This window comes from Dermacentor silvarum, chromosome 4 (genome assembly GCF_013339745.2).
Source record: "Dermacentor silvarum isolate Dsil-2018 chromosome 4, BIME_Dsil_1.4, whole genome shotgun sequence".
In the NCBI taxonomy this organism is placed as follows: domain Eukaryota; kingdom Metazoa; phylum Arthropoda; class Arachnida; order Ixodida; family Ixodidae; genus Dermacentor; species Dermacentor silvarum.
This window is the reverse complement of record NC_051157.2, coordinates 156,350,275-156,363,506: the sequence shown is the minus strand read 5'-3', so window position 1 is coordinate 156,363,506 and position 13,232 is coordinate 156,350,275. Positions and strand designations below refer to the sequence as shown.

The window sequence follows — 13,232 nt, the reverse complement described above, 5'->3', positions numbered from 1 at the left end:
TGTGTTCACTGTTTCATGAAATTTCAGGTGTCACGACACAGAATTTCGAAGCCTACGTAAGCGAATACAGCGCATTATCGAATGCTAATGGGCGCTTATTTGACAGTGCTGTACAGAGTCGCCATGTCACCAGTCCTGTGAACAAAACGGCAGTGCGGTATGATGCCACGCTTATCAGGAGTGGCTCCTCGGCTTCAACGCCATCGCGAACGGAAGTGGTCTGAAAGGTTCCGATAATGCAATGGACTAATGCTGACGTGCCCACCTAAATATCTATTCAAATGCGCATGCTCGTCGTGTCAAGGCCATAAAAGGCCGACAACTTGCACTGAATCGCAATCGGTTAGACGGAACCCATAAGGTACGCCACAGCACGCCATGGCACGGACCAAGCAGACCGCCCGCAAGTCTACCGGCGGGAAGGCTCCTCGCAAGCAGCTGGCAACGAAGGCCGCCCGGAAGTCGGCACCTGCCACTGGTGGCGTCAAGAAACCGCACCGCTACAGACCTGGTAAGTTTGGTTGCGATTTTTTTTTTGCAGCTTCCTCCAATTCGTTACTTGGAGCGTAGCGCCGCATATCTGAACTGGCCGTACCATGGACTTCTTAGTGGAGGGCTCCGCCATAATTTTAACCACTGTTTGATTAACCACTTGCAAAAGTTTTCAGGAAGCATTTTGCATTTCGCACTGATGCTTGAGTAAACTCGGAACCTGTGTTGCTTAGCACCGCAAATCAAGGCTGATGTTTCATGGGTGGAGTGAAGAATAATAATGCCAACAGCATGGGCGATTATGTAAACGTGCTTAGCTGCTCCATACGACGCACTGTGCAAGGTAGCTCCTGTCTTTTCTTTTGTGTCTAATCGCCGTCTCTTGCAGCTCAAACGTACGTTCTCATTTGCATACAAGCTGCTACCCTTAGTGCTTTACGTCAGCCAGTGAATTTTCACTTGCAGCCCCCCTTTGGCTAACGTCGTGACATTTTTTTTTGCAGGCACAGTGGCTCTGCGTGAAATTCGGCGATACCAGAAGTCGACAGAGATGCTGATCCGCAAGCTGCCGTTTCAGCGGTTGGTTCGCGAAATAGCGCAGGACTTCAAGACCGACCTCCGGTTTCAGAGCTCTGCCGTGCAGGCCTTGCAGGAAGCCTGCGAAGCGTACCTTGTGGGCCTCTTCGAAGACTCCAACTTGTGTGCGATTCACGCTAAGCGCGTCACTATAATGCCGAAAGATATACAACTTGCACGACGCATACGCGGCGAACGTGCCTAGCCACTTTCCGGCCCTTCACGGTGCTGATCTTGTAAATTTTCATTCAACGTTCTCATCGAATCATTACCATGAATGTTTTCAGCCACATGTCCTGAAATAAAGCGCCTTTCAACCGCGTCTTCTGCTTGCAGACATTCTTTTCGTACGCCCATGCGCTTAAGGCGCCATGCCCTGTTGTGAAAGTGCCTAGAGCACTGCACGGGCCGATTTTTTTCAGCCCGGGCCCGGCCCGGGCCCATTTTTACGTTGGGCGGCCCGCCCGAGCCCGATCAAAACTTTTATGGCGAGACCCGGGCCCAGCTCGGGCCCGAAAATAATCTACGTTACCCGCCCGGCCCGGCCCGCCACCCCTTTACCTTAGGCCCGAGCCCGACTCGAAACCGGCCCGAACCCGGCCCGAGACCGAAAAATAATGTTTTTCAGATTTGAGACACCCGAGAATAACTCGCTGCACGTTACATGCACACCACCAGAAAGCCCGAGCCCGGCCCGGGCCCGAGTCAAAAAGCACACGCCGTGCCCGAGCCCGGCCCGAGCCCGTGAAAAAACTGTGCTACCCGGCCCGGCCCGGCCCACGGGCCGGGCTCGGGCTTACCCGAAAGCCCGAGCCCGTGAAGTGCGCTAAAAGTACCTACACTACTACTGCAGGTCCCTTTCTGCGAAATTTGTAGCTTTTTAGTGGCCCTTGCTAGGCGTGGATGAAAAACTTTGGCGGTGCAGAACGCGAGTACGAGCGAAAGCTCAATGGCTGGTGGCGTGGGGTGCGGGGGGGGGGAATACTTCAATGAAATTCCAATTACTAGTGTTTGTGTGCCTCTCCTCGTCGTAGCCACAGTTTATAGGGTCACATCAAGGAAGCAGAGCCAACACTGCCGCAAATAAACGGTCAATTAAAGACAAGGGGGGGGGGGGGGGGGGCATTCGAAGGAACGCACATACCACTGTCACTTGGAGCTAATTATCCCGATAACGTTCGCGCGTCAGAAACAAAATGCGACACAAGTTCTAAGGATTGTCTACTAATTCGTAAGCCTTCTTAGGCCAGGCTGCTACTTCACTTTTGTTTACTTATTTAGCTAGCCTATGTATGTCTACCCATTGCTAGCAATGATCTAAGATTACACTATTCTAAAGATTACATGCGTTAACTTGACCAACTTTGAAATTATTTCGCATATACCGTATCAACTGAGCCGAAACGCCGTCACGACCGCTTTTTTTTCTCCTACTGGGTGGCGCCTGTACATAAATTGTTTGCAGTTGCGCAAATACTGATATTTGAAACTGCATTAAATCCAAAATAAACTGTGGTGGTACAGATTCGACTGCAGCTTCAAAAAATTTGCCTTTCCCTTAAACTAAAAATCACACATTGCAATTAAGACACCTTAGACGCATTCCTATTGCTCTAATAATGACGCGGTGTCTTTTACATGTTGACTGTTTTGTTATTGTCTTTTCTGACACATGACGTGGACCATAGTTTTTGACTTCATTTATAGTCCGCTCAAAGTGGAAGTTCAAGAATAAAAAAATGACGAATCAAGGCAAAACAGCTTTTATTCCGAAGAATGGAAGAAAGAAGCTTCCAGTAGCAATTTATTTATTTCGAAATATGGTTGGGAGGATGAACAAACATGTTTTATATGACTTCGAACGTGATTCAACACTTTCGTGAACTCATGAACTCCTCAGGAAAAGATATTGCACAGACAGAAAACGCGTGATCCCTTCATGCAAGTTACCATAAATAAGCAATGAGATTAATCTGCAGATATCATCGATGACCACTAGCGTAAAACCAAGTTGGAAGATGGGGATTCAGTCCCCAATTGTTGCAAGAGAACTCTTGGCCCACTTTCGTTTTCTATTCCGTGATTATTGATACATTTCAATGAAACGTACAAAGTAATTTCCCCTAGGATTTCTTCAGTTTCTGGTTCTGTTTATTTTTGTACTCGTGTCTAACAAAAAAAATGTCGCAGTTTCACCCGAAAGGCGAAGCATCACTAGCGATAGCAAATTAGTACAGAGCCATACGGAGTAAGGATAGTAGTTTTATCAGTTGTATAAACTTAGACATGCAGTAGCACCAGCAACGCGAAGAACTGTTGTCGACGCCGTCGGCGTTTTGTCTGCGTTCGCACCGAACGCGCACAGCGTTGGTGACTGTTGCCGGTGCCTCTGGGGGCGGCTCGAAGGTTTTCGACGAGATCAGAACGGGACACTCGTCGAGCAACGTCCGCAGTCTTTACCACATTCTCCCCTCGCAACGTTTTAAAATAAATATGCATTTTGTGCCGCAGCTAAACGTCGCCTCCCCTCCCTCCCTCCCGTCCCCCCCACGCCTTTCGCGCGACAGAAGAGGTAGCGTTTGCTCTATATATATGGGGATTGTAAAGGAGGGAAGAGACGCTTAAATCTGCAGTCCTTCAGGGAGCACGACGCCGAACGCCCGTCTGCTCTCCGCCGTGCGTTCGCTCCCCGTGATGGCGCGCGTCCCTCGCGCGTTTTCACTGGCGCATAAAGCATACGGCGTGCGGCGAGGATTTCATCGCCGTGTGACATCATACAGAACCTGACGGCGACGAAGACGGCACAAATCCGCTTTGGGTGACCATATAATTGCTATTGCAATAAAAATTTAGCCCATAGGATCCCCTATTCAGCCTGGTATATTTTAACGGCCCTAACCCACAAGGACAAGGACGAGGCAGACAAGACGTGCGCAGACTTGCAACTGAATGTTTAATTGGTGAAAATGACATATATACAGAGAAAAATGAATACATCTGATTGGCGATCCAACCATGGATATGTTGACGTCGCACAGTAGCGTCTAAAAACGCCATCTCGCAATCAGCTAGTGACACCGAAGGTTCGCTTACACACCCACGTGTAGTTTTGATCTTAAATGCCTCAAACAGATCCCTAGTACTACGGTCCCTATGACGGTACAAATTTCAAGTTTGTTTAAGAAGTGGGAGGCAAGTTTCCTTGTTTAGTTTTTTACAGTCATTACAATGCTTTGCCACGTGGGAATAACCATCTGAAGTGTTATTTCTTTATGTTCTTTCAGCCGAACATTAATACACCTAGCCGTCTGACCGGTGTATACACACCCACAAGAAAAAGCAAATTCATACACTACTGCACAGGCGCAGGGGACAATGGTTGACGCTTGCTTATGCTCAATTTTGCAGACAAAAGGGCTGTGGTTTGATGCCCTGTGAATCATATTCATTACTCTAGCACATAAACGCGACATTTTCTGAGGGGCTGAGAATACGATGCTGACCCCATACCGCTGCACTACATTCTTCAAATTGCGTGCAACTTTGTGCTGGTACGGAATCAGAGCAAACGCTTTTTTTTCTTTATTAGTGCGGGGTGTGTGCACACCGCTACTTTTCACTTTCCTTACTAGTTTTTCACATGTTGCTCCAATTACAGATTTTGGGTATCCAGCATTCGTCAGCCTAGTCACTTGGAAACTAACACTTTCCGTTACTACGTGGGGGCATGACTTCTGTATTGCTGCATCTATGCACGAGAAGGCAATTCCACTCTTTACAATCTTCGAATGCCTGGAGGAAAAATTGAGGGGGGACTTATGGTACCTTGGTTGATAAAACAAACATGTATGGAATAACTCAAAACGCAGACGTATGTCTAGAAATTGCAATTCATTCTCGTGGGGAAGTTCTGTAGCAAAATTGAGGCCTAGTCCGAACCTACAAAAAGCTTCCTTCACTTGAACAGACAGTTCTTCAATGTTACTTCCGTCTACAAAAATCAAGTAATCATCGACATAACGAAAGACACGGGAAGCCATACTACAGACTGTTGTATTAACAGTCATATTCACTTTATCCAGGAAGATGTTGCTGAGGGTAGGGGCCACCCTAGAGCCTATGCATCCCCCTGATTTCTGGATGTATTGCTGCCCTCGCCAGCATACATATGTGGACGACAAATACATGCCCAGTAATTCCAAAAAAGCCTCAAGGGAAACGCCACACTGGACGACAAAGCTATGTTCATCATTAAACTCAGTAATGCACTCTTTTACAGCTACTATAGCTCGCCCTGCGGAATTGCATAAAACAAATCCTCAACATCTAGGCTGAAAGCTTTGCACCCTCCTGGGTTTTCCTTCTTTAGGTAGCGTACCAAAGCGGTAGAATTAGGCACCAAATACGGATCTACCATCTCTAAATTGGCGAGGTGCTCTTGAAGGAACCCTGCCACAATGTACTGCCACTCTGCGCACGTCTTGTCGGCCTCGTCCTTGTCCATGTGGGTTAGCGCAGTTAAAATATACCAAGCATGTCAACCAACTAGCCCGACTTAGAGCTCTACTTCAGTGTGTTTCTTTTGCAACGGGCCACGTCTTGCCTCCGGGCCTTTTCCCTGATTGTGCCGTCTGGCGTCCATAGTAGCATTGTGTGTCTTCAAGGCAAGAGTATCAGCATGGCACAAGGAACCATTGCACCGGAAACGCAGGGCCTGTTTGGCTTTCTTCAACCATCGGTTGGTCACGCGCGGAGGGTCAATCGCCTCATTCGGTCAGAGTGGTGGAGGCAAGCACGTTTCTTTCTAGACTGCCTTTACGTTGATGCGCCAAAGATGGTGAAGAACCTCGGAGGATTGACAGGAACTTCAAGGACTGGAAGAGAGAAGCAGACAAAGCTACGGAACTGTTGTGGTCGTCTTTTTTCTCCTCTATTGCCGAAGAAAATAAAAAGGAAAGCATGTGTATCACAAGAAAATGTCATGTGTGTTGATGGTGTGGAACTGCCGGAGCACCTTAAAAGGATCTTGCAACTAGGCCCGAAATTTTGTCACGAACCGGCGTCTTCACCCACAGAGAAGCTGGCCATGGCAAGAGGCATCTGCCGTCAGGGGCCGGAAAACGTCCGCCTGAGGTGCGCGCAGGAATGCATCCAAGTCCTCAAGAGTGCACCAGGAAGACAACATGATTCGGGGAAAGCTAAGCAGCTTGTTGAACACCTGACTTCTTCTAATTTGTGCCTTATTCAGTCCGATAAGAAGGGGATGTTTGTGGTGGTTCCAGAGGAAGCGTATTTAGACAAGGCCCATACAGCATTCGCGAAAAACTTCATTCCCGCCTCTGTGGAGTGTAAAAGGATTAAGGACAGGGCTATGGCCCTTTTGGAGGACCGGAACCTCAGTAAGTTACGTTCTTGTGATAAGAGCAGTACCGAGTTGTCTCTCCAGCTGTTTTTTTCTGTGAAAGCCCATACGCTTGGCTTGCCGTTTACGTTCCATCGTTTCGGAAAAGGGTACATGACCGTACATTGTGGCAGGGTTCCTTCAAGAGCCCCTCACCAATTTAGAGATAGCAGATCCGTATTTGGTGCCTAATTCTACTGCTTTGGTACGCTACCTAGAGAAGGAAAACCCAGGAGGGTGCAAAGCTTTCAGCCTAGATGTTGAGGATTTGTTTTACGTAATTCCGCAGGGCGAACTTATGGTAGCAGTAAAAGAGCGCATTACTGAGTTTAATGATGAACATAGCTTTGTCTTCCAGTGTGGCAATTCCCTTGAGGATTTTTTGGAATTACTGGGCATGTATTTGTCGTCCACATATGTATGCTGGCGAAGCCAGCAATACATCCAGAAATCAGGGGGGTGCATAGGCTCTAGGGTGGCCCCTACCCTCAGCAACATCTTCCTGGCTAAAGTGGATAGGGCTGTTAATACAACAGTCTGTAGTATGGCTTCCCGTGTCTTTCGTTATGTCGATGATTACCTGATTTTTGCAGACGGAAGTAGGCTTGAAGAACTGTCTCTTCAAGTGAAGGAAGCATTTTGTAGGACGGGACTAGGCCTCAATTTTACTACAGAACTTCCCCACGAGAACGAATTGCACTTTCTAGACATACGTCTGCGTTTTGTGTTATTCCATACATGTTGGTTGTATCGACCAAGGTCCCATAAGTCCCCCCTAAATTTTTCCTCCAGGCATTCGCAGATTGTAAAGAGTGGAATTGCCTTGTCATGCATAGATGCAGCACTACAGAATTCATGCCCCCACGTAGTAACGGAAAGTGTTAGTTTACAAGTGACTAGGCTGACGAATGCTGGATACCCAAAATCTGTAATTGGAGCAACATATGATAAACTAGTAAGGAAAGTTAAAAGTAGTGGTATGCACACACCCCGGACTAATAAAGAAAAAAGAGCGCTTGCTGTGATTCCGTACCAGCACGCAATTCGAAGAATGTAGCGCAGCGGTATGGGGTCAGCATCGTATTCTCAGCCCCTCAGAAAATGTCGCGTTTATGTGCTAGAGTAATGAATGTGATTGACAGGGCATCAAACCACAGCCCTTTTGTCTGCAGGATTGAGCATAAGCAAGGGTCAACCATTGTCCCCTGCGCCTGCGCAGTAGCGTTTGACTTTCCTTTTTCTTGTGGGTGTGTATACATCGGTCAGACGGCTCGGTGTATTAATGTTCGGCTGAAAGAACATAAAAAATAGCACTTCAGATGGTTATTCCCACGTGGCTAAGCATTGTAATGACTGTAAAAAATTAAACAAGGCAACTTGCCTCCCACTTCTTAAACAAACTTGAAATTTGTACCGTCATAGGGACCGTAGTACTAGGGAGCTGTTTGAGGCATTTAAGATAATAACTACATGTGGGTGTGTAAGCGAACCTTCGGTGTCACTAGCTGATTGCGAGATGGCGTTTTTAGATGCTACTGTGTGACGTCAACATATCCATGGTTGGATCACCAATAAGATGTATTCATTTTTCTCTGTATATATGTCATTTTCACCCATTAAACATTCAGTTGCGAGTCTGAGCACGTCTTGTCTGCCTCGTCCTTGTCCGTTTGGGTTAGCGCATTTAAAATATACCATGCATGTCAACCAACTATCCCGACTTGGAGCTCTATGCAGCCTGCTGCAAAGGTCCAAATAAGCAACAATTTAGGTGCTTTCTTAAAAACGTCTGAAATTTGAGTGCATACGTTAAGTTTTCAAAGGATTTGTAAGAAAATAGCACGATAGAGATTTGCACAACATTGGCACTGGCGTAAATAACTTCAGGAGAAATAGCAGAGAAAGACAAAGTGCTAGCATACCACTTGCTAACATGTAACACACAGGCTTTGTAAATGGTCGTCGCCACCTGTATTCAACGGGGATGCCATTAGAAGGAATAGGTATCACCTTAGTTTGCGAGTGCGGCGTCATGCCCTTTGAGGGCTGCGTCTTGATACCTTGCAGTTGAATGGTATATTTTTTCAGACGCCAAGGGTCCCTCACAATATGCGCGGGCCACTGAAGAGAAGCGGAGTGCTGGTCTACTTTTACCGCTGAAGCGAGGCAGCGTGAGGTTCGACAGACTGCCAAGCCGAGAACATCACTGCTGGCCATCCACGCTCCCCAACAAGGCCAAGAGGCTTTGCTGACACCGCGCAACAGCATCCGCACACCATTAATTACGGCATCCTGTTACTTGTTGGTTTGTAACCTAATTTCTTAGTTTACGTAGTTCATAGTGTTATACGGGATGCTGAAAATTAAGCTTGACGGAATTTTTAAAAATCGCCTGTGGCAGATAGCTAAACTCTTATCGTTGAGCTGGGTTATTCGGAGAGGCGGACATTAGTTGCACGAGAAATCGAAACACACTCTCGTCTAATTAACAAAACTAACTAATGAGCTTCTTCATTAATTATTTTAGGACACATATTAGAATTTACGAATTGTAGCTGGTGACTTTGCAAGACGCATCCACTTGAAATTAATTTCCAGGATGACACCAGTTTCAAGATTTTATTTCCCAAAGTGTGGGACGAAATACATAGGCATTTCAGTTACTTCTGTGCTTGAATGTATAAAACTGCACTTTGGTAAAAAAGTAAGTGGAACAACAGTGCATTTTTACGGCGAGTTTGATGGCGCAATCTGCAAACTAATGCCATTCTGGGAATGCATTCCAAGTGGATACCCCTGACAAGCTCACCGGTGTTCCGACTCGGGTAGCATTTAGGCCGGCGATCCTTCCAGCCGCAGGGATGAGTGCGTCCGGGCGTAAGATCGAGAGAAACAGGGTTTACTCTACAAATTTACAGTGGCTCCAGATATGGGAGCTCACTCCATGTGGGAGCACTTTGACTGACTCAGATTACATGTCTGAGCACATGTTAGAACACGTAAGCACGCACCCACTGAACCAAATGTGTCCGCTTATAAGCTCTCGTTTTCCCTACTTGACCCGACTAGGGAATCTGATGACCTTGGTGCCGCCAATCAGAAGGGTCGTATTATTCACAGAACTCCGCCTTTAATGTTGCACCCTCGCCCTCGAATTTGCCGCAACTGCCTTGCCATCTGGGAGACCGAGATCGTCGCTGTTCCCACGGTAGTAATTCCACGAAGATGGCCCCTCGCATCAATCCGTGGCGTCTCTGTGACGGTCAGCTCGTCATGGTAGTTGTCGCGCAGTGTCGCCGCCTGGGCGACGCTGATGAAAGGGGCTGCCTCGATGGAAAGAACCAAAGAATGCGCCCTGCCGATTCGGGACGCAACACCGGCTACAATTCTTGAATTGCAATATGTGTCCTAAGGTAATTTAACTAAGAAGTTCATCAGTGAATTTCTATTAATTATTTGAATATGTGTTTCCATTTCTAATGTCCGCCTCTTCGAATAAACCAGCTCAATGATAAGAACTAGGCTACCTGCCACAGGCGATGTTTAAACATTCCATAAAGCGTAATTTTGAACACCTCTGGAATTTCATCAAAATAGCTGTTCTGGGCGTTACCTTAGGTGCGTGATCATCTTTCACTGACGCGTACCTTCCTTCACTGGGCAGCGAAAATTCACTCCCATGCATTTTGCTGTGCGTTTGAGATGATAGCGACGTGACTGACTTTGTATCAACAGCTTCCAGTTGTTGTCGCTACACACTCTTACACGCATTTGTGCACACCGCGCCAGCAATGCTTACGGATATTGTTGGTCCAACGGCAACTGTTATATACGAGATGTACAGGTTGTCATAGTGAATGTGTGAAAGTAAAAAAAAAACTTGATGTTCAAAGTCACCGTACAACTGCGACTTCTTTTTTCGATAGCTCCTCAAGTATATTTTACGCACCGCTGAATAACAGTTACGACACTCATTTAAACGTCCATGTTTCCTAGCGCGCCACGCGAAAGAAGTCGCGCATGCTTTCTCTGTACGAGTTCATTCACATATATATTGTTGTGGCAATGATATCAACTAAATAAAAAGTAATGAAGAAATTTTCGTTAGTTTTTAAATAATAAAATGTCACCGTTTCGCCCTAAGGGCGAAGCAATGAATGCGATAGCAACACAGCAATGTCATACGAAGTAAGGTGAGCGGCTTTGGTAACAATATGAATTGTAGTAAACGTGTGTTGATTAAGTAAGCAGGTGTGCTGCGGCGTAAGTAGACCGACCTGAAGAGAGACTCGATGACCACGAGAAGGCGCGTGTGAAACGTTGGTGTTGATGAGAAGCGCTTCCCGAGGGCATCGCGTGCGAAGGGACACACCTGGAGTGCTGCACTGCCGATCCGGGCAGCATTGCATGTGTAGCGTGCGTTGGAAAATGTGGCCCGACTATTACTAACTGAATGAACAAGCGTGGTGTGAGTGCGCACAAAGAAACATGAATAGATCACACTGAAGGACTGCAGACAACGACTGTCAAAACGCTGGCAGCGAGCCCATACGCCGCAGCGGGCGAAGGTACGTGCGGTCTATCGCTTCAACGGAAACTGAGCGGCGAATGCACGGCGCATAAAGGTCAGAGCCGTGTGGAGATAAGAGGCGAGCGACGAGCGCGGTTGTTGGCAGAGTAGAAGTGCGCCCCCCCCCCCCCCGCTCCCTCCGGCGCTGGCTTCCCGCTTCCTTGCTTGCGCGTGGGTGATTGAGTGCGTTCGCTATCCGTGATAGCGCGCGTCCCCGCATGCTTCCGCTGGGGCATGCGGCGCGCGGCGCAGATTTTATCTATAGGGAACCTCACGGCGATGGCGACGACGACGGCGACGGCAGAAATCCGGTTGTAGTTTCCATATAATTGCTATCGCAATAATAGCCACCCGCAGGGCTTTCTTTATGAATAAAATATGTCGTATCGGAGAATTATTCAACATCCTTGCTTAGTCGCTGTTTAAGGTTGCACCAGAGGTGCTATGGGCGATGAACCTGTGAGCAATTTCGCCTCTGTAAAAAAATTCTGCTTTAGTTGAGTTTAAGATTGGTGCAGCCAATCATACTCAACCGCACGCCTTTTCGTAGCCGAACGGGGCTAATCAGGAAAGGGATCGAACACCAAATGCAGCCAAGCGGAAGCAAAGTGCCCAGGTGCAACATCAGTGCACAGAACACTAGCAGGCAGAAACCACAAACAAAAATGTCAATCTGCGGAACTAGATTAATAGCTATAAGTATAGCTAATCTATAATTAATAGAATTAGATGATTAGTTTATACTCATAGCCATTCTTTCAATGTGCCTTCATTTATTTTTTATAGTAGTGCAATTTGATTCATGTTTGATGGCCTTGTCTTGCACATGCATTTGAGTTTGACAATTATATTATGTACGTCCAGTCATATATACTCTACACTCTTAGTGTTCGACAAATTATACTACAGTGCTTTATATATATATATATATATATATGCCTCCTATCCATGAACGTTTAATTCTTTAACTAACCTATTTATGCTAAAGTCTGTAAGTAGTTCTTGTTCACGATGTGCTACAACTCCTGTAATCTGTACCTTATTGTGATTAAATTGTAAATATTATGTTTCATTTGTATTTTGTTTAAATTGTTCACGATGTGTCACACTGCTGTAATATGTACTTTGCTATGTTTAAATTGTAAAGGAGGTCCAATTGCAGTCTCTGACTCCGAGACCTCCTTCTGTATACTAACAGCCTGTAATCTTTTTACTCACTTTCAATAAAACCGATTCTGATTCTGATTCTGATTCTCAAACCCGTGCGACAGTCACCTCACATTAGTTTTGTGCAAGGAATTGTGATTAAATTTTACGTACTATGAGCAGCATATTAATAGCAGTTTCCAATAAATGTAACGCATTCACGACGCCATCTGTCGTCCCATATCTTCAAGCTATAATTGGACAAAGTCAGCCTCGTTTATGACCTGCGTGGCTAGGTATGATCAGAGCGCTGTGATCACTTTATTGTCTTTGCGCCTAAATCAAGAAAAAAAGTGGGTGCTCTAAATGGAGGCTGGACGCTTGCAGAATGCGTCCTATATGCACAATGCAGTCTTCTATTTTGGCACTGCAAACATTTAACGCAATTCAAGCCGTAAACTAGGCAAGCTTTTTGCCTGAACCATGGCTGAAGACGGAACACGACAAACGGCTGACCTCGCCTCTTTGCTCAAGAAAGTTCTCGCTGGTGAACCACGCCCCATCAATTTCCTTCGGGTCACACGAAGTGCCGCTATCACTGATGTTTCGTTCTACTCTGCTCTCTCGGAGAAGTATTTCTTAGGTTTTTTTTTCTTTTACAAGAAAAAAAATAAAGGTTCAGCACTCAAACAGTACGCAAACAGCCGGCCGTTTCACGAGTCGTTCCTCGTTTAGAGCAACCGACATTTAAATCAAACATAAACAAGAACACATACATTGCCAAAAAGCACAGCTCGTTCCTGTAAATTGAGCGAAACGAAGTTTATAGTCCCAGGTAACCTGCTTGGAGCTTGCGAGCTATCACAATAAACGGAGCAGGTACAGGCATCAGTCTAGCAGGATACGTGTCCTTACAGTAGTGAATTAGGTAATATAAGTGACATATACACTTTTAAAGCCAGTTGGTAGAATTAGACGGCTAATATTTGTGTTACACTAAGCTAACGCTCAATGCCCAATTTTACGGTAACAGAGTTGTACCCTTAT

At 46.3% G+C, this 13,232-nt stretch overlaps 1 protein-coding gene across 1 annotated transcript; it reads left to right on the top strand.

Annotated features, from left to right (window-relative positions):
* The first annotated feature begins 326 nt into the window (after positions 1-326).
* On the top strand, positions 327-1,390 carry LOC119450754 (histone H3.1). Its single transcript, XM_037714261.2, has 2 exons — positions 327-511; positions 996-1,390. Exons 1-2 carry the CDS (start codon positions 379-381, stop codon positions 1,271-1,273), a joined length of 411 nt encoding a protein of 136 aa, XP_037570189.1. The 5' UTR covers positions 327-378; the 3' UTR covers positions 1,274-1,390.
* The last annotated feature ends 11,842 nt before the right edge of the window (positions 1,391-13,232 follow it).